The 26241-nt window shown below is 55.4% G+C and overlaps 6 protein-coding genes across 6 annotated transcripts; 1 reads left to right on the plus strand and 5 right to left on the minus strand.

Annotated features, from left to right (window-relative positions):
• Window positions 1-3505: 3505 nt before the first annotated feature.
• On the minus strand, window positions 3506-5067 carry TRIREDRAFT_76701 (uncharacterized protein; the record flags this gene model as incomplete). Its single annotated transcript, XM_006964207.1, has 3 exons — window positions 4593-5067; window positions 4037-4503; window positions 3506-3991 (listed from the first exon to the last, which is right to left on the minus strand). Exons 1-3 carry the CDS (start codon window positions 4768-4770, stop codon window positions 3506-3508), a joined length of 1131 nt encoding a protein of 376 aa, XP_006964269.1. The 5' UTR covers window positions 4771-5067.
• Window positions 5068-5831: 764 nt separating this feature from the next.
• TRIREDRAFT_76705 (uncharacterized protein) lies at window positions 5832-9394 on the minus strand (the record flags this gene model as incomplete). The annotated part of the gene is made up of 5 exons (XM_006964208.1): window positions 8723-9394; window positions 7912-8435; window positions 7228-7722; window positions 6688-7104; window positions 5832-6519 (listed from the first exon to the last, which is right to left on the minus strand). The coding sequence occupies exons 1-5, from the start codon at window positions 8993-8995 to the stop codon at window positions 5832-5834; spliced, it is 2397 nt and encodes a 798-aa protein (XP_006964270.1). The 5' UTR covers window positions 8996-9394.
• Window positions 9395-12685: 3291 nt separating this feature from the next.
• Window positions 12686-14485, minus strand: TRIREDRAFT_76706 (uncharacterized protein; the record flags this gene model as incomplete). Its single annotated transcript, XM_006964209.1, has 3 exons — window positions 14270-14485; window positions 13146-14173; window positions 12686-13057 (listed from the first exon to the last, which is right to left on the minus strand). Exons 1-3 carry the CDS (start codon window positions 14376-14378, stop codon window positions 12686-12688), a joined length of 1509 nt encoding a protein of 502 aa, XP_006964271.1. The 5' UTR covers window positions 14379-14485.
• A 461-nt stretch (window positions 14486-14946) lies between these two features.
• On the plus strand, window positions 14947-16677 carry TRIREDRAFT_46862 (uncharacterized protein). Its single transcript, XM_006963990.1, has 3 exons — window positions 14947-15573; window positions 15648-16126; window positions 16229-16677. Exons 1-3 carry the CDS (start codon window positions 15049-15051, stop codon window positions 16500-16502), a joined length of 1278 nt encoding a protein of 425 aa, XP_006964052.1. The 5' UTR covers window positions 14947-15048; the 3' UTR covers window positions 16503-16677.
• Window positions 16678-16850: 173 nt separating this feature from the next.
• On the minus strand, window positions 16851-21474 carry TRIREDRAFT_76710 (uncharacterized protein; the record flags this gene model as incomplete). Its single annotated transcript, XM_006964210.1, has 3 exons — window positions 16851-21144; window positions 21205-21316; window positions 21386-21474. 3 exons carry the CDS (start codon window positions 21472-21474, stop codon window positions 16948-16950), a joined length of 4398 nt encoding a protein of 1465 aa, XP_006964272.1. The 3' UTR covers window positions 16851-16947.
• A 2134-nt stretch (window positions 21475-23608) lies between these two features.
• TRIREDRAFT_105911 (uncharacterized protein) lies at window positions 23609-24379 on the minus strand (the record flags this gene model as incomplete). The annotated part of the gene is made up of 1 exon (XM_006964211.1): window positions 23609-24379. One exon carries the CDS (start codon window positions 24377-24379, stop codon window positions 23609-23611), a length of 771 nt encoding a protein of 256 aa, XP_006964273.1.
• Window positions 24380-26241: the final 1862 nt, after the last annotated feature.

Raw genomic sequence — 26241 nt, forward strand, 5'->3', positions numbered from 1 at the left:
CTACAGACAAACATTGAGCTTGCACTGGCACCAAGATCACGCTACTGTAAGCCGCAAGGCCCGGAAAAGCTGCCACACATCAGATAATCTTGAAACAGTCGAGCTGCGGCTGAGCTGAGAGCTATCACTCCTACCACTAGTAGTAGTACCTAAACTGCTGCTACTGCTGCCTCGATTTTAGCATCGGCGAACTGATCGTGAGAAACTTCCAATCCTAAGTAGTACTTTGTCTCGAGGTAGAGTCAATGTACCCACGGATGGCTCGTACAGGGAACAATTTTTCCCGTTTCATGACACCTTGCTTGCACGTTTCGAGCGGAAAGCGTAATACCTTGAGCCAAAGGACGAGGGAACCGATCAGATTGAAACACCACCAAGCTCAAAGCTCGTCATCGATTCTTTCAGGAAATGCTAGCCCAAGAGCGAGCAAGTGCATGTTCCGTTCGTAAAGGAACTCTATCATCACCCAGCGATCCCCTCTTCGCGTCATAAACGGGGGACACCCCTGTTTCTCCTGGAGCAATACGGAGTCGTTCCCGTATCACATCGCCCCTCTGGTGCCCCCATAAGGGCTCTACGCCGGATCGAGATGTGCCAAATCCCAGCATCACGGCTCGCTTCTGTGCTTCTATTTTCGTTCAATTACTTCGCAGCATTCTCTTAAGTATTAGTTGTCTTGCAGGAACCAGCACATGTTTGTACACAGTGATTAAATCGTGTTGAAGTACGAAGTAATAGTTTGTTAATAACTCGTGCTAAATAATACAACAATACAACGCTCGTCTTGTGTTGCGTTCGTGTTCAGAGACAATATCTGACTCTTCAGATCCTTCCAATACCCTCAGGAACCAGTCAAGCAGTACTGCAATCATAGCCCCGAACCCCACGATGCTTATCCCGAGGTTTCGTCTTTTGCACAGCCCCCAAGTCCGCGCTGTTGTAAAACTCATCGGACTATCTTGCCTGCCCCTCTCGAAAGGGACTGAACCATGGATTGGGAACACTCAGAGAAGCCGAGCTCCAGAACAGACCCCCATGTCCAACGACCCCTGGCGTTATCAGTCTGTCAGAGATAGATGGGGGAGGGGGAGGCACTGCTTCATTCGCATCCTTTCAAATTTCTTCACGGCGACAGAAGTGGTAAGAGCCGAAAGTTCCAGAGGCTCTTCTTGATCGAAAAAGATGATAGTGACGTTGATGTCGGTACCTGCAGCAAAGGTGACGGGATGCGGGATACCGGAAACGAAACAACAGCATGAATGTTTGAAGTCGCAAATACCAGGTATCAATCCCAGAAAGCCTCTGTTCAAAAGAGGAAGCTCATCGAACGATTTGCACGCACACGCACAACAAGCGTCTTACACGCATCGAAAGCGTTACATTTCCACCCTTTCCAAACAGCCCCCCCATCATGCCCAGAATCTCCGAAGCTACCAACATTCCCACGAGGCTGTACCCTCACTACCTATGGACCCCTTGCCTTGGTATCTCCCATCAACTACAGAGAACGAGAAAAAAAAAAAACGTGGCCATCAAGATTGGTGGCCTGGTCTCCTGTTCTCTCTCCACTCTACCGCAACATCAACTGCTCACCAAGCCAACCGGAGGTTTGCTCCATACTTCTTCAACATACCTACCCCTGCCCAGGGCCTAGAGAAAGTCCAGACTACAATGCTGCCGGCTCCTCCTGTCATTTCTCATCGTCACAAAGCACGAGAGAACAAACACTTTGAAAAAGAGGCATCGAATGCACATTGGTCTTCTTCTGCCAACCGATTTGATATGGACCCTATCCAAAGTGAGATGAGGCATGACGTTGACCCGTGCATAGACATCAGTTCCTCCACCTCATCCTTGCAACGCAAAACACGGCAAATCTGTCTGTCTATCTAGGCATCCGAACGCATATACTTGCACTTTCCCTTCTCCACCAACCTGTCAGATCCTTCAATGTCAACGCATGAATACCCTCAATTTGAGAAGAGATAAGAATAGAATAGCCGACGATCCACTTCCCGCTCTCGGACACCCGGGGGGGCGCCTTTCTCCCGCAGAAAAAGAACGTCGTGTGGATGTGGAAAGGGGAGAGAGAGATCCTGGACACGTGGGAACACGGAGCGAGGAAATGAAGAGTCATGGACCTGTCAGGGAAGATTGACGATGGAGACATGACAGGGTAACACGAGCTTGGTAAGTGATTGTAAATCGAACCACATGGCAATTGCCCAGGATCTCCATCATATGAAGGGAGATGGGAGCTACGACTTGAGACAGGGCAACAAAGTCGGCCGTTCAACGAACAATATCACGTCATAGGAAACTCGCACTCAAGAAGACAGAATCAGGTCAGTTCGGGGTTTGTCTCGGAATGCGAGCGTACAAGTAAAGTGAACAGACATAGTACCTATATAATTCTGTAACATGTTTGAGACACCAGCACCGCCGCCCCCTGAAATACACAGCAAGAAGCATATACGAGGCCTACACAGATAGCACAATATTACTCGTACAAAGGGAAGAAGAAGAAGAAGAAGCAAAAGTATCGTACAGGAACACAAAAGAATACCCCGTTTGCCCGGAAGAGGAAGAGGGTATACATAGATGAGAAAGCCAGGAGATTAAAGACAAGATGACAGAACCGAAGAAGAAGAAAAAGCGCCAGCCGCCGATACCCAACCACAGCCTCCCCGCAACGTCCCATAACCATCATCACCACAAGACTGTGGTAAATAAAAATATAGTAATCATGCCGGAGCGGAGATGACACCCCGCCTCTATGACGAAAAGAGCTCTGTCTCGCGCGTTCCCCACGAAGTGAACATGTGCATGAACAATTGAGATTGCCTCGGTATCCTCAAAGCCTCTTCGCCTGTCATTTCCGTTCCGACAAGGACAAGGGAGCACGGAAAGCCTAGGAGCAAGCCGGGGATGCTGGGTATCCTGTTATCGTGTAGCGTCCTCGTGTCCAACCCAAGCCTCTCGGAACAGAACGAGACCGAAGAAATAAAGACGGGCAAAAAGTTGATGCCGCGCATCTGCGAAGAGGATCCGAACATGACCCCGGGCAGATGTCGTCTATCCACTCGTTATCCGCGTGTCCGGGTGGGTTCGTCGGAGCTGTTGCCCGTAATTTGCAACGCCTCCATCGTGATGCCGGTATGTAACAGTGCCTCTCGTTGAGTCCTTGATAATGACAAGATTGAGCCGCCAGATTTTGCCTCAAAGGTGCCTTCCCCTTTATTGCAAACAGCAAAAGAACATGAGCCGAGACGCCTTTCCTCCAAAAGGCCGGACCGTTCCAGTCCAGTCCAGTCCAGTCCAGTCCAGTCCATTGGTGGAATTCGCGATGTTTTGAGCCCTGATCCATGGCACGCAAATATCGACATGCCCGCCAAGAGCTGGATGGATCTGTTGTGTATGTGCTCCGGTACCGCCAATATAGAGTAGTTGGAAATGTGTAAGAGATATGGCAGAGGAACCCACCACTTCAGGAGCGTGAGCAGCATCAAGCACTCGTGCTAAAGTAGTAATTCTCCCACAGATACTCGTAGTCCTGCAGAATGCCCGCAATGAAGCTCGGCATCCTGCTCGTCACCCCGTTGACGGCCCCCTTGGTGACGTTCTCATAAAAGGCGCCGCGCATCATCCACCAGATCATGGCCCAGCCTCTCTTGTTCCACTCGTCCCGCTCCAGCGTCGACGTCCGCATGCTGCGCTGGCGGAGCTGGCGAGCGGCATACTCGAGCGTCACGCCCACCAGCCACGGCGTCCACGACTTCTTGTTCCGGCTGCGGGCCAGCGACACCGCGTAGACCAAGGGCGTCAGGATGTGCAGGATCTCGGCGAACTGGCCGCCCCCTTGCAGCGTGCTGAGCAGCTTGTTAGCCGGCTTGATGTCGTCCGCCGTCAGGACGCGTCCCAGCAGGTAAGACCCGACGTCGCCGGGGTTGGGCAGAGACGGCAGGCTCATGCCCGTCCGGGGCATCGTCCACTCCTTTCCGTACGCCGGCTTCTGCGGGCCGCCGCTGGACAGGACCGCGGATCCGTTGGGCGACGTCTCGTCCATCAGCTCGCTCTCGCTCCTGGCCGTCACCATATCCTCGTCACCATCCTCGCTGTCGTCGGGGATCGGCTCCCGCTCCGGTAGCACGGGGGTGACGAGCGGGCGCGAGCGGGTGACGCGCATGAGGATGAGGCGGCAAAAGGCCTTGATGGCCTCGAGCAGGACAATGACGTTCCACCGGGCCTTTTCGCCGCCGCGGCGCTTGGCGCTCATCTCGCACAGCAGCTCCGTGTAGACGACCATCTGCAGCACCATGGCGACGCGGCGATACGTCTTGCTCTTCTGCGTCCAGTACCGCGTGTAGCGCGCGTGGGCGGAGCGGGCGGGCTGCGTGGGCAGCTTCGAGACGGCCTGCGAGAGGATGCCGTCGTGGTAGAGCGACAGCAGCTGGACGCCGGAATGGATCGACTCGGAGGCTATTTCGGCATCGCGGAAGCGGCCTGTTTTGCACCGGGGGGGGGGGGGACGCTGTCAGCTTCCGTTTGATATCCTCTCACAGCTCAGCGGGAACGGGGGCGGCGGGACAAACCGGGAATGATGTACGTCAGGCTCCTGAGCGCGCTCTCAATCTGCGACACCTGGCCAGCGTTCTTTGTGATGAATTCGTCGTACATGCCCAGCCACTTGGGCGGCATCGCCAGCACCTGGCCGACTGTCACGCGCCGCTGCGGCCGGGAGGGCGCCGGCTTTGTTGCGTTGGCCGGCATTGCATCTGCCTCTTGTGTGTGTGTGTCTGTAAATGTGTCGTTTTCCTCTGCCTCTCTGCGATTCTCCTCTCGCGGCTCTCGCAGTTGTGCTTGTCACTTGTCGAGGGGAGTCGTCGTGAGGATTCAAGCCAGCCGATCGATCTGAAGCTCCCTTTATCGCGTGTTTCGCAGATCAAATCGCCGTAATGTCTTCTATCCGATTGATCGTACAATATCGCGCGTCGCCTGTAAACAGTCCTTGAGCGCTCCCATATGAGATCGCCGCGGCAATTAGAGGCAGTGGCCAGATTCAGTTGTCACTTTTGCTTCTTTGTCGCTTTGTCGCTTGTTGTTGTCAAGTTTCGATTTTCAGCTGCTGCGGCACAAGCAAGGTCCAATGATGGAGCGAGATGACGCTTTTGGCGCAAGCCGAGGTACAAAGGCAAGGGACGCCGGACGCCCCTTTGTGGCGCGTTGCCGTGAAGCTGTGGCTGTGCTTGATGGACATGATGCGCCATCTGTTACCCTGAAGCCATGGAGAACTGTCAAGAGCTGTTATACAATATATATGTTGAATAATACACATCAAGAAAAGTATCGTCTCAGCATGTCAGTACTGTAATCAAGGATGATAGAGAGAAAATCAGCGCGCAGTCATATCACCGGATAACTAGTATGGCCATGTGGGCATGAACTGAATCATAGCCTCGAAGAATGGCCAGCTATTGTAATCTTCCCAGTAAAACAAATTGTATTGATCAATATATAACTGTGAATTCTATGTCAATTTTGCCTGCCCCATCTACCTAGTACCCGAATACATCTCCATCATTATGACCAGCGCTGCATCAAGAGGCTACATGGAAAATCGTTATATATGTACAAAAGCCTCATTGCCGTTGAAGCTGCCCAAGTGTCCCCCCTTATGGTGATCCGACTCCCAAACCGCGTCCGTGAGGCGCATCGCTCCTTTTACAAACCACGCCTTTGAATGTCCCACCGGAACCAATCAGAGATCAAAGTCAAGATGCGCCCAGGGTTCATTATCACCAGCACAGGGCGATAATGAGCTGCCGTCCCTGTCAAAGCCTGCTGAAGCCCGCCTGCTCCAGCTCCTCGCCGCTGGGCAGCAGCGGTCTGCCCTGCATGGGGAACGGCCAGAAGAGCGGGTTCTCCACCAGCTCGGCCGTCTTCTTGAGGCTGGGCGGCTGCAGCGTCTCTACGATCTCGGCGCCGGGCCCCCAGCCGCACATGTAGTCGTTCTCCTGGACGTTGGGCGCGAAGAAGTTGAGGCTGCTCGAGTACGGCCGCACCAGCTTGTCGGCGTCTTCCGGCGGCGTCTTGTCGCCGTTGACGTTGACCTCGATGTTCCACTTCTTGGCCAGATAGCGCAGGATGTTGAGCGCTTGCTCGGCAAAGTGGTGGCACGGCGCCATCTCCGTCAGGTCGGCGATGCCTTTGCTGAGGGCCTCGGACACGCGCGGGTCCATCTTGGCGGCCTTCTTCATTTTCTCGTCGCTCGTCTCGTGGCCCTCGGTCTTGACCGACGCGGCCCCGATGGCCAGGTGCATGATGGCGGACGTCAGGACGAAATAGGGGACAAACGACGGCGTCCGGCGCAGCGTGTAGAGCTGCGCGTACGAGGTCAGCAGGCCCTGGATCGCATCGGCGGCTTGCGAGCAGACGTCTCGCGGCGACACCTTGGATCCGATGATGCGCAGCTTGATCAGGGGCCTGAAAAGGAGAAGTATGGCGAAGTGATAGTACATGCTGTTATTTGTGATCGAGTAGTAACAGACGTCAGCGTCCACCAGGAAAATATGATAGAAGAAAGAAAAGGGGCGAAGAAAAGAATGGAGAATAAAGTACAGTGAAGGAAAAAAGGGAAGTTGAGATGGCCAATGAGCAAAGAGAAGAAACAAGAATCGTTAGACTCACTGCGCGAACAACACCGCCGGCGTAAAGTTGTGCCCCAGCCTCAACACCTCGGGTATGCGGTCGTACCAGTTGAGGTACTGAGTGTATATATTCAGCAGATCCCGTGCGGTAAGGGGCCTTCCGGGAGAATGGAGCACGTAGAGGGACTGGTGGACAAGCTCGCTCAGCTCGCAGAAGCACTTGTATACTGACCGCACGTTAGATGGCTGCTCGCACGACCGCTGCAACGGCGCGCCTTCTGACACGTTAGTAGGCAGCCCCTTCGAATCTACGCCAAAGGTGGTCGTGCGGTCCTCACCGTCGTCGGTATACGGTACCCATAGCGAGGCTTCAATGTCGCCAATAATGGCCGGCTTGGGCGGCAGGTGAGGGAAGCACGAGCACTGCGGCAGCGAGCCGGTGGCCAGGGACCATGCGCTGAGATTGAGGAAGAGGGGGGGTTAGCCGTTGCTCCCTGTATACGGGGCGCATTCAGAAGATCGTCTCTTTTGGACGCTTTGCGCTCGAAATCAATGACATATCGGACTGCTTTGTACTCACTGGTCGAGGGCAAAGGCTCCCCAAAAGGTGGCGGACTGGACGGCGAGCTCGTCCTCGTCGTCATCGTCATGGATGCGGTGCAGGCCCATCTCGACGGCCAGCCGTATGCTCTGCCCCGCGTAGTACCAGCTCTCCGAGTCTCGGCCGCAGCTGGCCTCGCGGATGGACATGATGCCCAGGGCCTGGATGGTGGTCAAGGAGTGGTGGTCCGTCTCCTCGTAGAAGAGCCGCTGGCACTCCTTGAAGAAGTGGTCGCCGGAGGAGTAGGGGTCGTTGGGGTTGGCCCTCGTCATGGGCTGGGTAGAGAAGCGGCAGCCGAGGGCGAGCAGGGCGTTGACGAGTATGGAGGAGCAGTAGCGGTGTCTCCCGGCCTGGAAGTCGCGGAGGAAGTGCTCCTTGCTGAGGGAGGCAAAGGTGGGATACTCCCAGCAAAAGTAGAGGGCCAACAGGTGCTGAACCAGGTTGACGTCGTCGGTGATGGTGGTCCAGGTGCCGCTGGGCGGCTTCATGGCCTGGTGCTCGTTGAGCGGCGACAGCACCTGCTCGAGCCCACGATATCGCGGTATGCCCTCGCCGCCGCCGCCGCCGCCGCCACCAGCACCACTACCAGGACCACCACCACTACCACCACTGCCGCCGAGATGTTCCGTCTGCATGCTCTCGGCCCAGGAGCCGACGCGCGACGGCGGCGCATTCATGTCGGTGGCTGCCCAGCTCATCAAGTCCGGGTGGGAGCCGCTCCTGGTCGAGCCGGCCTGGCTCTGCGACGAGAACTGCCAGGGGCTGGCCGCGTTGCCCCCCAACTCGCCGGACAGGCCGGGTATAGACAGCGACCCCGGCCCGATGCCGAGGGCCATGCCGGGGAGCGGCGCCACCGAGGTGTCGCCAAAGGCGGCCATGGAGGCCAGGTCGTGGCCCATGGTCGTGTCGTACGCCGCGGCTCCTGAAGGCGCCGAGGGATGAGGGACGCTGGCCAGCCACTCGGAGATGCTCTCGACGGACTGGCCGCCGCGCAGGCGCGCCAGCACCTCCTCCCAGAGCTGCGGCTGTATCAGGGCGGCAAAGACCTGGTCGGAGGAGCGCTGCCGCAGGCGCAGGTTCTCGATTTCGTTGCGGAGGTGTTCTTTAGACTGGCGGATGGGGATTTCGTAGATGCACTCGGCGTCCTTTTGCGACTTGCAGCGCCCGCAGGGTTTCTGGCCGTCGCACTACAAGAAACGCACACACACGGAGCTGTCAGCAATTGTTCGTTGGGTGCGTGCCCACGCATTTTGATAGACAGGTCTGATAGCATGGGCAAGCGAGAGTCATGGTCAGGTAACAGTGAGCGGCCAGGAAAGAAGCTATGACATCGCCTTTGCATGTGTCTACCTAGGTAAGGTAGGTCGATAAGGTCGTCCATGCCCATACCTCTACTACATGTAGTAGAGGCACACACACACACGAGGCCAAAGCGTCTCTCCCGCCTCAAGTTCCCGTTCACAGCAGGGCTCACCTTGGCTCGCTTCTTGCGGCATTCCGTGCAGGCATTGGGCGTGACGACGCCGAGGCCGCGTCTGCGCTTGGACAGCTGCAGCAGCGAGTTGGACGTTGACGGGCCGGCCTGCGACTGCGCCTGTTGGGACTGCGGCGTCGCGCCGCTGCCGGTGCCAGTGCCGGTGCTGGTGCTCCCTTGGCCGCTTCCTGGGCCGCTTCCTGGGCCGCTGCCTGGGCCACTTCCAGGGCCGCTTCCAGGGCCCGGCGTCTGGCTGCCCGTGTCCTCCTCCATCGCGGCGTGGGAGCCGGCGGGAGGGGCGCGACTCGGAAGATGATGGCGAGGATGAGGCTGAGGGTGACGGGGGGGTTCCTCCGTGGAAGAAAGAGAGGGAGAAGGACGCGGGAGAAAGAGAGGAGTCTGGAGATGTCGGTTGCTTCAGCGATGCGGAACCAGCGTGGTTCCTGAGCTCGAGATGCGGTTGCTGCAGCCTCGTGGTGGGATAGACATGCTGTGGGGGAGGGGGGGTCGAGAAGCAATCCGTCTTGATGCTTGGGGAGCTCGTGCGAAAGGGTTCGCGGGCGTCGCGCGGCTGGATATCAGAGTCGGCAAGGCATCGGATGGACAGAGGAGCAGATTTATATGGAGGGCGAATCCGGAGATGGACGAGGAGGGGAGGAGCGGCGATATCTGCAGGTCTCGCGGCAGGTCTCGCAGCAGCAGCAGCAGCAGCAACAGTAGCAGCAAGGAGCAGAAGCAGGATCAGGATCAGAATCAGAATCAGGAGCAAGATCAGCTGCAGAAGCGGCAGAGTCGCGAGGCTGGAGGCGCAAAGGCTCAAGGCAAGGGAGGGCAAAAAAAAAAGAGAGAGAAAAGAGAGAAGCAATGCAAGCGTCGCGATGGTCCCAGAGTCGCGGATGGCAATTCGTGCAGTGCATGCAATCCGTGCATCCCATCCACCCAATCCGCAGCACCGCACAGCAGAACGACCAGCCGCTGCTAGCGGGGCGGGGGCAGCGAGTTAGCGAGAGCCTGGCAGAGCTCCAGTGGCCCCCCCGCCTCCCTCCCACCCCCCCAGCACGTCAGAGCACAGGTGCCATCAGCCGCTAGAGCTGTGGGCTGGGCAGCCGAGGGCGCTATTCGACCACTAGAGCTCGGGGCCGCTTCACCACCACCGCGGGCCCAGCAGCCGCTAACGAGGGCCTGGGAAAGGGCTCCAGCTTCCGGCCAATCCAACCTACTGTGGCCGCGTCTTGGTCCCAGATGGCGCCAGCGCATGCGATTGCGATTCCCGGCACATGGCCGGCCTCGTGCTGGAGGTACCTACTGTACCTAAGGTAGTAGTACTGTACAGAGTCGATTACCGATCAAACTGCTTTGGAGATTACCAACGTGCGAGCGCACACATTACACGCACGTTCTTGTACCTACAGTACAGGATGACGTTGGCGGAGCGCGATCATGGTCCCGAGGGCGTGGTGCTTCACGTTTTGCGGCTGGGCTAGCAGCTGCACAGGTTTCCACGTCTAGGAGTACATAGATAGTAGGTACCGCGCGAGGTAGGGGGGACTCGAGGTCGAGGCCGCAGAGACATTGACGCAGGGGAGAGGTCAGCTGTGAGCGGATGTAACAGCGCATTGGACGTGCATGTACTCCAGTATTCAAGGTTCAGGTCGAACGATGAGCAGGTAAGGTACCCAAGGTACATGTACGTGCTAGTAACTTCCCTCCGTTGAAGGCATCAAACGAGAGCGAACGACCGACTGACCTGTTCCAAGGCAACGCAGGGAGACTCAACAGGCATACAGATAATCAACCTAAGGTTAGGTAGGTACACACTATTACTACTAGGGACATACATGAAGGATCCAGCCATGACAATGAGGCGTCTGCAAAGCCACGAGCAGACGGCAATTGGACTGACCGCTCGCCTGCTTTTCAACACCTTCGGCCGACAGCTTGCACCTCTGCGATTGGTGGCCTCGCGAACAAAGAGGCACCTGGCGGGACGACGGGGGGGGATGGACGGGGCTCATGCAGGCGAGAAACATCAATCATGACTCCCTTACCTTGGCTACATGTACCTTGTCGACCCAAGGTAGGTAGTAACTGCATACATACGTGTAATAACTGAGAGGCTGAAAGGCCGTCCCCTTGCGAAAGAACCCAATTTTGCATTCATCGGCGAACTGGATGCTGGCCCTACATGTTACCTTACGTGTAAATCGCTGGGTGTGCTGCAGGCCTCCCCCATTTTATAGTGGGGAGCTGTCTCTATCAAGGCAAGGCCGGCATGTATGTGAGAGAGAAGAGAAGAGATTGGGATCCATGAATCCGTTTCACAGGCGCGGCATTTGGCTGAACGCGAATTTGCAAAATGCGCTGGATGGGCCCCCCTCCCCCCTGGAGCTGGGAGCTGGGAGCCGGAAGAGGGAGGGAGGGGGGGCCCAAGCTAGAACGAACCAGACAGCCGCCGAAGCTGGACTGGATGGCAGGGGGGCGAGGTATCATCACTCACTGAGAGAGGCTGAGGAGGTTCCATCAAGATTGCTGTAGGTACAGCATGTATGTACAGTAACATACGAGGGCAACAAGGCAGGGAACATGATCCAACCATGTCCCGGTCAATGTTGGCTTCTCGTATGTTGGTATTACTTTGCTCCTGTAATGTCGCCCAAGGCCCGACTTGACTTGACCTGTCACCTGCATCTCACATCTCGCCATCTGCATCTCCCCATTCGGCTTCGGTGTTCCTTTCCTGCTATTACCTTGACTTCCTTAGTGCTTCGCTTTCTTGTACTGTAGGTGTCGATGCGATTTCTAGCAGAGAACAGGGCAATCTTGCTTGGTCTGCTGTGAACGAACAGGTATTGACTGTATGTACCTGTTGTCGGAACCCCTCCGATGACCCAAACGGGCGGGCACTGATTTAATCATGATGAGCTATGAGGTCATCGTTAATCTGCACGCTACTTGCTCGATACTGGTCGAAACATGCCGTGTCGACCTGCACCAGCCACAGCGCCCAGCTTCTGCCGCCGTCCTGGCGGGTCCGCCCAAGTCCCACCAGGTCACGCCCAAGTACCTTTTCTCCCCGAGGGACTGGCACATGCTCCAGAAAAAAAAAAAAAGAAACCAAGACACAAAGTGGAAATCGTATTATATAGTTCCTGAGAAGGAGAAGAAGAAGGATGAAATATCACACCATTATCCACGGGCTCTTGGCTCGGAGGAGGGTCAACAGCCCACTGAAATTGGCAGCTAAAAGCCACACATCTCGATCTCTCTGCTTGCCTTTGCGGCTGCAGGTGAAACATCCCGGGATGCACGGTAACTCGAAGTTGAAGGCAATCTGACACAACCAAGATAGTACCATGCGATGGCTCGTACTTTTACACAAGGCTGACTTGGATCTTGATTCGATCACTTGGATACTGTACTATCTGGTGGTGGTCTACAAAGGAACATACCTACCTATCTACTAGCTGAGGTAGAAGTTGCGGCATCTTGAGCTGGCAACAACAGACAGCCTCGTGTTATCGCCTGTACTTGGTATTACTATCAGCAAGTCCAGCAACTTTACCTCAAACACAGCCAACAGGAGAAAACATCACTGATATTTGCATGCACATCATCACGTATCAATGTCAACCTCATTGCACTTTAGCACTGCTGCTTTTTGTTTCTTGCCATATCCCTAATACGCAGTCCTGATGATACAAGTTGATTCCGAGTCGTTGTCGAGCCCCTCCCCAATTGAGCCCTTCCTTTTCCTGTTTCCGCCAACGCCACACAATGTGAATGAATGAGTGCCATGCCATCCCATATACACAAGCAAACAACAAAGCAAAGAAAAAAAAGAGAGAAGAATAACTTGACAGAAAGAACAATGCCCTCCCAAGACCAATCAATTCCCTTTTCCGGGGGGTACACCATTGAAGCGTGCAATTCAAAGCCCCCAAATCCCGCCGCCGCCACGCCCCTTCACTGCCAGCGCAGAGACGCCCCGGATCTCTCGATACCCTTGCCAGAACTCTGGTACTTGATAGGACTGAGCGGCCGCTCTCCCTTGCCTGGGCTGCGCCGGCCTGAGGGCGTGTACATGAAGCCCGGCCCAAGCGCCCTCCTGGAAGGCGACATGTCGGCGTCCCTCACGTCGTCGTCAAGGTAGGCGTACCGCTGCGATCTGGGCGTCTCGAATCGCCCCCTGAAGTGCGCTGGCGTGGCGTCGGGGCCCATCAAGGGGACATGCGAGAAGGCGGCTGCGTGCACGGGAGCCGGCTGTGCCTTGGACCGTCCCCATTGCAGCATGACGTTGGAAAAGATGATGAAGACGGCGATTGTGCCAAACATGACCTGTGTGTGTTGATCCCAAGGCGCTGTCAGTAAAGTAACCCAATTACCTCTGCCGCTACCAGCCGTCGACATCATGCATATTGCTTACCCATGCCTTGAAATTCATCGCGTCCGCAAATTCGTTAATCACCTCTGCAACCTGCTTGATGGTGACCTTGACACGCATAATCGCCTCCGAGTCCTGCGTCATGCAGTCATACCATTCGTCACATAGCGCACGCAGCGCCGGCCTGTCCCTCTTGGTGCACTCGTTGCTGGTGTAGTGGTTCTGGCACTCCGAGATGCGGCTCATGATTTCCATCCGCGCCATCTCGTTGGCGTTGCGAATGTCGGATCGCACCGCCTCGACGACGGACCAGCCGCAGAAGATGACGATGCCCATCACGAAGCAGTTGAGCCCCAGCTGTAGCCACCTGTAGATGTGGTCGGGCGCGCCGGGGTACCGGTCCATTGTGCCCAGCGCCGAGACGAACCAGCTCTCGCGGCTCGGGGGAGTCGCCGGCCTCTGGCTCAAGTGCTGCGAGGAAGATGGCGGCGGCCCGATCCTGCTCGGCGATGCGCCCTGATACGAGACGATGCTACTGTCCGAATCCGACGCATCGCCCTCCCAGTCTCGCGGCAGGTGCCGGACTACGCTGCTCACGTCCTTGTCGAAATTGTGCCTCTTCCTTTTCCTCAGCACCTGCAGCGCATCCCTGCCGGGCCTGATCTCTCCTCTGCCGGCCACGTGCCTCCGAGGCGAGGCCTTGTAGCGAGAATTCTTGTCGATCTTGGTCGGCGTCGGGCTGTTGGCTACCGTCACATCGCTCATGCGCTCCGACTCGGGCGTATCGTTGGCAAACGAAGACACTTCGGTGCGCGCTGGGCTGCCCTCGGGGGCGGTGGTGAAGGAGGCCTCGGCGGTGGTGAAGGACGCATCGGCAAAGGAGGATTCAGAGGTGGTCGTGTCGTCCAGATTTCTCGGCGTCGTGAATGCCGGGTTTCGAAACGGTGGCGCCACGACACGGGGCGCGAGCTGGGGAGTGAAGAAGGATCTCGACGGCGGGTTCGACGGCGTTCCAAAGGCGGAAAACGGAGTGCTCTGCGTCGTCGACGACTTGTGTGGCGAGTTGAACACTGAATGTTTGCAAGAAAAAGCAACGACGCACGTCGTGGTTAGCAGTCTGTCGTCGCAACCGGTCCAGTCCCCCCTTTGTCACGAGAAGCACAAACAGTTTTCTGATCTTTTCTTGGCCACCTGCGCAAACGGGCTGGTCAGATCGACGGGCCCGGAGTTCTGGTACTCCCATTCCATGGGCGCCTCAAAGGTGCGGCGCTCCATGGCGCAGAGCTGCTCCTTCGCGTGAGTGTTGTTGAGTGTTTCGTATAGCGATGGCGATGGCGATGTCAAACGAGCGAGTAAGTTGCTAGTAACTTAGTTGTAAGAATGGCTGGCGCAATGCATGATGCGAGGTCTCGGGGCGTGCTCCTGCAAGCAATATGTATTTTTTGGCCCTGGTCCGGCTTGTGTTGATTCAGAAATGTTGATCCAAGGTAGCGGATAAGTGACTTGTACGAAACATCCTTGCTCAAAGAATGCCGGGCATTACATTTTGGGTTGCTTACCTTATCCACATACTTAGTATGCACATACTGTAGAATAGCAAGATCGACCTATCGTCATTGGCAACCGGGGCACAGGTAAACAAAAGCTGATGTTGCGCCAGTCTGCTCTCGGCTTGGTGCCTCAGGCGGCAACAACGTTGTTCCGCCCTCAACGGCGTGCTTATGTCAGCCACGCGCTGCGTTGCGAGGCTCGAGGGAAGCCAGATGGAATGAATCTTTTTCTCCCAAGTCAACCAGCTGTCTCACCTCTTGCTCACTTTGCATTCCCAGGCCCATCGATCTGCAGCTGCGACGAATTCCTCTCGACTCTCGGGCTCATTTCCCGCTATCAATCCCATTTTCCTCCCTCCCACCGTCTTCCCGACGGGCACACGAAGCCTGCAGCCATGTCTGACCTCGATTCGCCGGCCAACGGGCCAGTCGACGACGGCCAGGAGCAGGAATACCTCGACGAGCTGGCCGAGGCAGACTCGGACCGCGACTCGGACCTGCTGTCCGAAATCGACGAGAACCAGTTCGAAGACTACGATCCCGAGACGGCAAACATCGAGGATCGCCCCGTGGAGATTGACGAGGACATTGCCCGCACCCTCAAGGCCACCAAGCGCAAGCGCGCCGAGGGCGAGAAGGCGGCCAAGAAGCCCAGAGAAACCCGTCGTGAGAAGCGCCGGGATCGGGACGACGAGGCCTCCGTGCACGATGGCTCCAGCGGCGAGCCTGAGAAGAAGCCGCGCAGGAAGCGGGCGGAAGGCGAGAGGCGGCCCCGGGTCAAGCCCACGTCGCCCCAGCCCGAAGACAACGACGAGAACCTCACGCCGGAACAGCGACAGAATCGCGAAATCGACAGGGCTCTCGACGCCGCCATGAAGAACCGGGGGTCAGCGCCCAAGCGCCGGAGAAAGGACGAGATTGTAAGTCTCCTAATTGATGCTGGTGATGCTGGGAAATCATGTCCGATTCAGGAATTGACCGCCAACGATGCCAGGATCTCGAGGACGAAATCGACGAGCAGCTGGCCGCGCTCAAGGTCCAGATGGAGCGTGCGTGCCAGGCCGACAACCAGGCGCGCGAGTCGGGACAGCCCGCCCTGCACAAGCTCAAGCTGCTGCCCGAGGTCGCCGGCCTGCTCAACCGTAACAATGTTCAGCACGCCGTGCTCGATCCCGACACCAACTTTTTGCAGCACGTCAAGTTCTTCCTCGAGCCGCTCAACGACGGCTCGCTGCCCGCCTACAACATCCAGCGCGACATCTTCACGGCCCTGACGCGCCTCAACATTGAAAAGGAGGCTCTCCTCAGCAGCGGCATCGGCAAGGTCGTCTTGTTCTACACGAGGAGCAAGAAGCCCGAGCCCAGCATCAAGCGCATGGCCGAGCGGCTGCTGGGAGAATGGAGCCGCCCCATCCTCAAGCGGACCGACGACTACAAGAAGCGCCACATTGAGACGCGCGAGTTTGATTACGAGTACGTCTACCGTTCCCTCTTCACAGTTACCGTTCCCTAGTCACCGTGTCCTTTGTCATCGACGTCTCTTCTGGGTATAACATACTAACGTGACGATCCCAGGGCTGCCAAACTGGCTCAACGCCGCAAGACGGGCTCTCAGTTCACCCTCTCCCAGCGACCCGCCCAGTCTGCCCGCGACGCCGAGCGCGAGCGGCTGCTGGCTCCTGTCGGCGGTGGCAACAGGGCTCGCATGGTTAATCTCCCTGCCAGCTACACCATCGCTCCCAAGAGCACCTTTGACGGAACCAGGAACCAGGACCACCGGCCGCTTGGCGCCGGAGGAATGGAGGCTTTCCGCAGGATGACGCAAAAGAGCAAGAAGAGGGCCGCCTAAGGCTTGTTTTTTTTTTCCTTTCGAAAATTCCTCACCTGTACAACCGGCCAGGCATTCTATGGCAAGGGGACTCTGACTTATTTCGTTATTGCATTCTACGACTTCTTTAAAATAAGGGGCATCAAGGGGAACCGGCGTTTGGGGAGCCAAGGGGGTAATACTATCCCACGCAAAGACTGCTTATACGTGCTTATATGATGTTCTCACAATTTCAATTTGGCCTATAGAGAGTGCCATTAAAGGGACAATGAATGCGCAGTTGACCATGTAGTCTTCTATTATCCATCCGCTTGATAAATGTTCATTATATGCTTTTTTGCCATCCCAAATATCCCCTAAAGTATCATCCGGTCGTGGACACTGCTGTATATACACATAGATTCAAGCAAATCCCAGAAAAGCATTCATTGCCTTTAGAAAATCCCACAACACATCTCATCAAAGCCTACACCGTCCCCCGTAGCTTTCGCCGCTCCTTCTTCGCCTTGACAGTTTCCGTCCAGGCATCCTCAAAGAGCGTCTTCTTGGGCTTCACCTCCCACTCCTGGATGTTGAGCCTCCTGACAACCTGGAACGAGCCCGTGCCGACGCTCATCGTCTGTCCCATGATGATGCACTCCGAGACACCCTCGATGCGGTCTGTCTTCATGCCGGCCGCCGCCTCGAACAGGTGATCCGGCGTCTTCTCAAACGAAGCTAGCTGGAGGACACTCTCGCGCATCTTGGACAGGCCGAAACGCGTGATACCCAGGACTTCGCCCTTGAACGTCATCACGTCGGCCAGCAGCTGGATGTGACGCGGGTCAATGTCCATGCCCGCCATGACGCTCGAGATTTCGTCGACAATCGTCGTTCGAGCGGCCTCGATACCCAGCACGTCGCGGGCTTCCATGACCGAATTGGACCGCGACTTGGTCCCGATAACACCCTCCGTGGTCATGCAGGCGCGTAGTCCGTATCCCTCCACGAGCACTGTGTGCTCGTTCTGCTCCGACGTCTGGATAATGGCCCTCGTCGCCTCGTTGTATCCCGAGATGGGCACCTTGGGAAGCATGCGGCGCAGGTGGTTGACTCGCAGCAAAAAGTCGGAAGCCTCTTCCGTCATCGTCAGGGAGCCTTGGCTGCGCTGTCGCTTCTTGGCCGCATCGGGGTCGACCCAACTATTGAGCACGTAAATCTTGATGTAGTTGGGGCCGACCGAGACGTCGGTGGGCTGGATCTTGAGCTTCTTGAACCGCAAGATGGCCTCTGCAATGTCTACGATGCCAATGCCCAGGTGCATGTTTTGCAGCGCCTCCATGTCAATGTACAGCACAATGGTGCCGCGGTCGCTCACCCACTCGTCCTCGATCGCCTTGAGCACGTCAATGACATACGTCTTCTCGATGCGACCCTTGACGATGCGCGCGGCCTCGATCTGCTTGTCGTTGAGCAGGGGGCATGTGATGACGGGCGTGCTGATGTTCTTGGACGCGTTGATGATCTCCTTGATACGGGGAACACCCTGGGTGATACTCATACCGGCGACACCGGCGAAATGGAACGTCTTGAGAGTCATCTGCGTTCCGGGCTCACCGATAGACTGCGCGCCGACGGCACCTACGGCGTGGCCCGGCTCGACGTGGGCCTTGTGATACCGCTCCAGACACTCCTTGACGAACCTCTGCAGAGTCGTGAGAGAAATCTTGGAAACTCGCTCGACACGGGCCAGTCGGGCTTTGAGATCTGGTGAGGCATTGGAGAGATCCTCGTCGTGGCTCGGGTCCGGGTCCAGCCCAACAAGTTCCCGGGCTTTGGACATCTTTTGTGCTCGCTCAGCCACGTATGAGTAGATTGTGTCGATGAAGCCTCGTGCGCTCTCGTGCTCGTCGAGAGCTTCGTCGGTTGGATCGGAATAGTCGAGCAGGGCATTGTCCACCAACCGTCGTCTCTTGTAGCGGAGCTTTTCCTTGTCCAGCATGCTGGTGCAGACCTCGAGGACTTCATGAGGGAGCAGCGATCTCTCATTGTTGTCCCAGGTGGTGCTCTCTGCGTGAGTCCACGTACGGTCGAACTGCACAGGCACGGCCGAACCCTCCATGTCGACGGGATCGAGCTTGTCCGCACCGAACTGGAACTGCACAATGGTCCCCGACGATGTCCTGACGGTGTTGTCGTACTGCGTGGAAAGGTCCTCCAGCGACTTCATCAGTCGTCGAGACATGTATCCTGTTTCTGCCGTCTTGACTGCGGTATCAATAAGACCTTCTCGTCCAGAGATGGCGTGAAAGAAGAATTCGGTCGGGAACAGGCCCGAGTAGAAGCTGTTGCGCACGAAACCCTTGGAGGCCGGCTGGCGGGCATTCTTGTGGAAGTGCGGCAAACTGCGGTCCTGGAAGCCATCAGGCACACGCTGGCCACCGATAATCTGCTGTCCGACACAGGCAACCATCTGGGCGACGTTGATGTGGAGACCCTTGGAACCGGAGTTGGCCATGATCAGGGGGGCGTTGTTGCGGCTCAGCGCGTCCACACACTGCTGACCAGCCTGCTGTCGAACCTTGGAGAGGATACCGGAGATGGAGATTTCCAACGTCTGCTCCATGTCGCAACCGGCGGCCTTTTCGAGCTTGCCCTGCTTGAACGTCTCGATGAGCGCATCGCTCTTGTCGTAGGCGTCCTGCACGAGTCGGTCTCGCGACTTGGTCAGCTCGGTACTGGGGAAGACGTCGCCAACGCCGAGCGAGAAGCCCTGGTTTCCCAGCTGTCTCGCACACAGCTTGGTCAGCCGGTTCATGGCATAGACGGCATGGTCGGGGCCGAAATCTCGGAGAATGATGTAAAAGACGGAATTCTTCTTTCCGGAACCAATGATGGACTTGTCCATGCGACCGCACATCACCTCTGAATTCCGAATCACGAGCCAAGCGTCGTTTGGATCCATGTCGGGACATTGTCCGGGCCTGGCCGAGTATTCTCTGCACCTTGCGTCCAAGTTGACGAGGACGGGCGATTGCTTGTTCGGACGCATCAGCACGTTGAAGATTTGCTTGCCCGTCCACAGGGCCTCGGGCTTGATAATGGAAGGGGGAGGGAGGTCAATGTGAGTCACGCCATCCACCATGTGGGTGCAGATGTAGGTAAAGGCTTTTCGGTTGTAGAACCTGTCTTTGCTGCTGAGGAGGTACGAGGCTGTGATGAAATCCTGCGTGGCTGCAATGATGGGCTCTCCGTTCTTGGGCGTCGCCAGGTTGTTCTTGACGCCCATGAGGGTAATAGCCTCGGCTCGGGCTTCTTCGGACTGTGGAACGTGGAGGTTCATCTCGTCTCCGTCGAAATCGGCGTTGTAAGGACCGCAAACACACTCGTTCAGACGGAACGTCCTCCACGGCCGGATCTTGGCCAAATGGCTCATGATACTGAGCTTGTGCAGCGACGGCTGTCGGTTGAAGAGCACCACGTCTCCGTCCTCCAGGTGACGCTCGACGACATCGCCAATCCTGAGATCTCGGGCAACGAGTGCCCTATCACCGAACTGCAAGTCCTGCTTCCAGTTTCCGTTGTCCTTGATGACATGATTGGCTCCGGGCCACACCTTTGGCCCGTTCAAGATGCACTGCCGTAGCTTCTCCATGTTGTGGCTCTGCACCCGTTCGGGGAACGTCAGGTTCTTGGCAACAAGCTGGGGAACCGCTACTTGATTGATACCCAGGTTGGGATCTGGCGAGATGACGGTTCGGCCTGAGAAGTCGACTCGCTTTCCCGACAAGTTTCCTCTGAAGCGGCCCTGCTTGCCCTTGAGACGCTGACAGAAACCCCTGATGCTCTTTCCGAAGCCCGGTTGGTTAAGGCCGGGAACATCACTGTTGACATACATGGCAATCTGCAGCTGCAGGTACTCCCACTGCTCCATGATGGTCTGCATAGGCTTGCCCTTGTTCAAGGCCGTCCGTATCAGCCCGCTTATGTAGACAATCTCGGCCAGCTTCGCGGTGAGGTCGTCTTCCGTACTGGCTCCTTCCTGTGCGACCGACGGCCGGATACACACGGGGGGAGCGGGAACAAACTGCCAGATGAACATCTCGGGGCGGCCCTCGGTGGGGTCCAGACCCAGCAGCTCGCAGTCCGTAGCGGTAATCATCTTGAAGTGATTGAGGACCCAGAGCGGGTTCAGATCCTCCATGGCCCTCGCCAGATGCTTATCCAAGTCGGGATTCAGTTTCTTGGCTTCGTCGAACGAGGCGTCAAAGGCGATTTTGCTCTCGGGAGGGAGCTTCTTCTGCGAAGTCGACTTCTTGTACGCGGAGAACTTGTCGTGGGTGAGCTTGAGGACGCCGACCTTTCGAATCTGGCCGTTGATCTCGCCGCAGTACGGGCACTGCCTACATTTCCTGCACTGTTCGTTGATCCTCTTGCAAATCTGCGTTCGGCGGATGTTGTCGAGTCCGGGTCGGCGCAGGTCCTGGAGGAACGACCGCCGCTCCTCCTCGGTGAGGAGCACTTTGGCGCATGTTTTGCACACGTTCTGGAGAATCGTCTGGATGAAGCGAAGGTAGCCGATGTGGAAGGCAGGGAGCGCTAGTCGTACGTGACCGAAGTGGCCGATGCAGAATTTGAGAGGCTCTTGACAGGTACCGCATTTGCCCGACTTGCTCGACGTTCCCTGGAAAAGAGTCAGTACGGCACCACAGATACTGAGGCAGAGCTGACCCGATATACATACCATTCGGATATCGAGAGCTCCATTGGTGAGGGGTGCTCGGTTGTTGTCAATGTCATAGAGCATGCGCTGGGAAACCTCCAGCACGCCCTGGTTGACGATATCCTGGTTGGACCTGGCAAAGGCAGTGGTCAGAACGCCGAGAATGCTTTCGACACCACGTGTGACACGGCCAGACACTCACTGGATGCCAAACTTGATTCCCTTGAAGCGCTTGGGTAGGTTGTCAACAAGCTGCTCCTTGGTAGAGCCCACGAACGCGGCGTGCGCCATCTTGTCGCCTCTTTAGATCTGGATTCGCCTGCGCGGAGTTTGGATTTGCGCTGCTTATCATGAAGACATGATATCGATTCGATCCGCTTCGACTCTGAGGACCCGGAGAGAGGAGATGCGCAAGGCCGTCGGACGGGGAGGATGCGGCTGAGCTGGTCGGTAGGTATGGGAAGATGCAGGGCTAAGATAATTCGGACGAGGCTGGAAACAAAATTTGAGATTCGCAGTCATCGGTCGTCCCCCACCAAGCAATCGATAAGCCTACAGGTGCAGATACAGCGCCCCACCCTCTGTATTGCCGCCTCTAGCGGCTTCACCTTATTAGTACCTGAAGGCCTCCAGGTATCGAAGGAGACATGACCTCACAAGGGTGTATCAAACAAGAAAGAGAAGGGAAACCAATAAATTCGGTACAAAAGTATGAAATACTCACTGTGAAGCCGTAGCTCTGATATAGTACACAGATATACCTAGGAAGCTATGTATTGCTGTAGCTGTATGTATATATCCATAACCAAAGAGTGTCCGTATCATGTGATGGTGTATATCAGCTGCCGTCCATGTCTTCAACGATACTGCTATGCGATGTGATTGAAGAGAGTCGAGAATTGTGTTCAAAGCAAGCAGGTATACAGCTAGGTAATGGCTCAGTATGAGTTTCAAGGTCGGCCCGTCTCATGTTAAAATCCATTGTACCTATGGTGTTCGTCTTCCTGAAGTCTTTTGTGTTGTAAGCGATTTGTCGGCACTGTGTTTGCGGCTCAAGTAGCGAATTATACCCCGCTGAAGAACATTTGTATAGCGCTATTGTTGCCGTTCCAGTGCACACAATTCGTACTGTACAACGCTCTCATGAACATCATGATCATGAAACCTTGAAAGACTTCATGGGTTGTGTCACGCTCATGACAAGAAGAATAGACTATCTCAAGTGATGTTTCTATATAGACCGTTTCTATGTTTTTTATGCCCCTGCGGCTCAGTTCCTGATGTATATATATTAGATGGGGGGAATTGGAGATGCAATCTGGTGTGGACGACGCTGAGCTTCAACGTTGGATTGAACCGACATTCTGGTCGATAAGAATCTCTCTATAAGAAATGAGATCATATGCTTCCTATATCAATACAGATTTGTAAGCGATCCTCGCGTAACTGCGCAGCAATCACTTATGTGTGGACTTCATTCTGCAATCACTAGCCTCAGATGACGCCCTCACGGCACATGCTACAGCATGTTCACCTACATATTCAAACAGCATGTCTCACTCTACTTCATTGAACTCTTTGAGTTACTGCATCGGAGTGACTGTTCATCAAATCATGCATTGTCCCAAGGCAGCTGGATAGGCGGCTAGTGCTATCTCACCATTTGGCGACCGAATCCTTCAGTGAGCCTCTTTCATCGGTTCATCATAAGCTGTTGTAAGAAAGAGACTCGTGAAAAAGCCCCTTCTACCGATAACTCTTATACGATTTCTTCGACCAAGTGTTTAATATTCCATTCTCACGCGAGGCTATGCATGCGCTTGACGGTGAGTCATGAGATAGATAGCGTGCCACTGCGGTATCCAACTACCTTACCTATAAGACGATTCATCGTGCTGCATGGCTCTTGAGCTTTCCAAGCCCTAGAAACTTTCCATTCTAGCATGTATGCAGCCGACTTTCATGGAGATGTGATTCGGACGGGAATCGCTGGCGTCATGGATGAGCCTGTCATCACGAGCCTGAAAGATGAGAACCTCTGGTTCATCCTATCAACTGTCAAACTCTGCTAATAAAAGAACCCGAGATCCGCGCAGCCTTTTCAAACAGCTATTTGACTTGAACAAGGATATATATTGACCCTACGAGGTAACTACATCTGACGAATACGACTCATCTCAAAACAACTGGCACACACTTCCTTATACACAAATCGGGACTGTCATACATGTGACACAACCTGGCTACTCTCCTAGAAATCTTCCAAAGCTTCAACAAGACACGAGTGGAACATCAGATATATGGCTAGTGGCCCCCTTCGACCTAATGTGTGAGTGAACGATTGAACGGTGTGATCACAATCTTGAATGCCCCCAAGAAAACCTGTTCAGGTCCGAAATGAAAGAAAGACGACATCTCTCCTCAGCTATTGTAGTTCTGCCGTCGTAAAAGCCACAGCCGCATCGACAAACCTCGTCCACACTCCATATTCCTCCTCATCTCGCGGCGCATACACCATGACATACGGCAACGGAAGGTATCCCATGACGCTGCTAAGCGGGTGCAGTTCAGCCCAGCCCTTTGCCATCGCTTCTTCTGCGTCACTCAGGCTGAGTATCATGTGCGAGCTGGCTTCTGGGTGTACGTGAACGATCTCTCCCTTTGTGCTTTTCGCCAGGTACTTGGGCAAGGGAGTGCCGACAAGCCACAGTGCCGGGTTATCTCTTGCTTCCAGGCCAGATCCTTTCACGGCCAGCGTCTCGGGACGATGACTTGCCAGGTCTCTCAGATGGCTATTCATTCTGTTGACAAGCGCTTCATCACCCTTTTCCGTCTTCTGCCTCTGAGGTGCCACGTAATTCGGTATGATCGGTCTATCGCCTCGGCGCGCCGAGAGTTCGCCCTGCAGGAACCGAGTGGTTCCATGAGGCTCGTATGCAGAAGCAATGCCAGGCTTCTGAAAGAGGCTCTGGTCACGGGTGTTATTCAGGGCTAATGGACGCAGGGCGCCTTGGAGAAGCCAGCCAACGACATTGTGTGGGAGGCCACCGGGACCAAGATCGATGAAGCCACGGTAAGAAGGCAGCATCAAAGCCCCCAGCGGCACGATCGCAATTGCAGAAGTGAAGAGTATAGGGTGATGTCGTATATGAGACATTATAGACGCCGCGAGATGCGATGGATTCCAGCTCGACATGTTGAATTGTTGGAATCAATAACCTGCTTTGCTGAATAAGGGGCAGATTTTGGCCCTGCTTGGCTGCTCACAGCTCCTATGTCGAGAATTGCGAATGCTCGTGTGATGAAATGCTCGAGAGATAGATGTTGAGGTTGAATACGGAGAAGCAAAGACGAGTTCTTGGCTAATAGTGAGCTGATCGGAAGAGCGTTCCATTTGATGACGTGCCGTTCTTCAAAGTCCGAAGTCCGAAACCCGGCTATCACAAGCTTGATAGGAGGAACAACGACAGAGCATGGTGGCGGCAGGGAAAATCTGTGCTAATACGTATAAGCGAGGTGTCATTCATGGAGGATGACCCAGTATATTAACCGTCTGGTCTGCCGCACTCGTTTCCCACATCCTGCCTGCATGTGCTTTGACGCAGTTGACACTCGACTTTCCGCGTTATTGGTCGATGATGTCCAGTAGATGGACGCCGATGACACCCACATTCGATGGCAAGTGCTGATTCTAGATGTCAGGGATTTCACCATCGAGATATCAACATTGAGTGTGGTTACTGATGCCCACGACTGTCTGGACGCCTTTTGACGTGGATATATTCCCCTATTGCGGCGTATCTGACAAGGAGTCAGTGATAGAGCGGGGGCCATCCGCGATATATACAAATGATATCTGTCAAGACCAAGACCAAGACCAAGACCGACCAATGTCTCTTTTCATTCCTAGTTGCGAAGACCCAACTCACTCTCTCTTCTTTTGAGCTCCTCCTTGGCGTTTGTAAGGTGTGCCTTAATGGTGGCCTGAGGACACGGCTGGGTTCGGTGGACTGCTGGCCCTCTGTGGCACGCGGCCTTCACTGAGCAACAGGGGACAGCACGCTCCCAGATTCTTTGAGTGGCAGAGTGTTTTCGAGAGCGGATATGAGAGATTGAAGTACAGCTCATCGATATCGGCGGCCATCGAGGACGCATCATGCACCCGCCAGAAACCACCCCAGTGAATGGGCTCTTTGGCCCTGTTGTTCACCACCCCATGTATGGGCTCTTTGGCCCTGTTGTTCACCACCCCATGAATGGGCTCTTTGGCCCTGTTCACCACACCCATGAATGGGCTCTTTGGCCCTGTTCACCACACCCATGAATGGGCTCTTTGGCCCTGTTGTTCACCACCCCAATGAATGGGCTCTTTGGCCCTGTTGTTCACCACCCCAATGAATGGGCTCTTTGGCCCTTTGGGGAATCATGATAACTAGTCGAATCGACAGGCCTTGTGCCGGCGATGGATCATCCCGAAGCGAGGTATCCGAATCGAGGTGAAATGACTCTTCTCTGTGTGAATCGAAGCTGGTATTGGATCGTGATCGACATGCTCTTGCTTCCGTCAATATCTGTGAATGCTGGCAAGGTTTGGTGGCGGAAAGGAGGTTGGGTTGTGAAAGAGTATCTCCTCCATTGCCTTGTGAATGACAGTGACATCTGCCGGTAGTCGTAAAATCGGGCTTCAACATGTTAGCGTTACTCTCGCTTGATGGAACAAGGGCAGTGAGCGCCTGACTTGTGGAATACTCACAGTGATTTCAGTCTTATGCATTGAGAAGAGCGTCATTATGTGACAGTTCAAGGGTCAGGATATAGGCCAAAGCGGGCGTCGTCATGGGCCCCATGGTCGAGGGCATTGCAGGTGCCAGACAGAGTGGTTGGCAGAGTAGACGGCAAGATGGATGCAAGAATCGACGAGTTGAGTCAAGCTGTTCATGCGCAATTCTAGCCAACAGTTGGCAAACTCATGAAATGACTGACGTCCGAAGCACAGGTTGTGTTCGAGAATCGAGACCCGGGCACCCCCTCGTGCAGCGGCAGCAGGACTCGGGGGTC

Source organism: Trichoderma reesei, assembly GCF_000167675.1.
Source record: "Trichoderma reesei QM6a unplaced genomic scaffold TRIREscaffold_6, whole genome shotgun sequence".
Taxonomy (NCBI): domain Eukaryota; kingdom Fungi; phylum Ascomycota; class Sordariomycetes; order Hypocreales; family Hypocreaceae; genus Trichoderma; species Trichoderma reesei.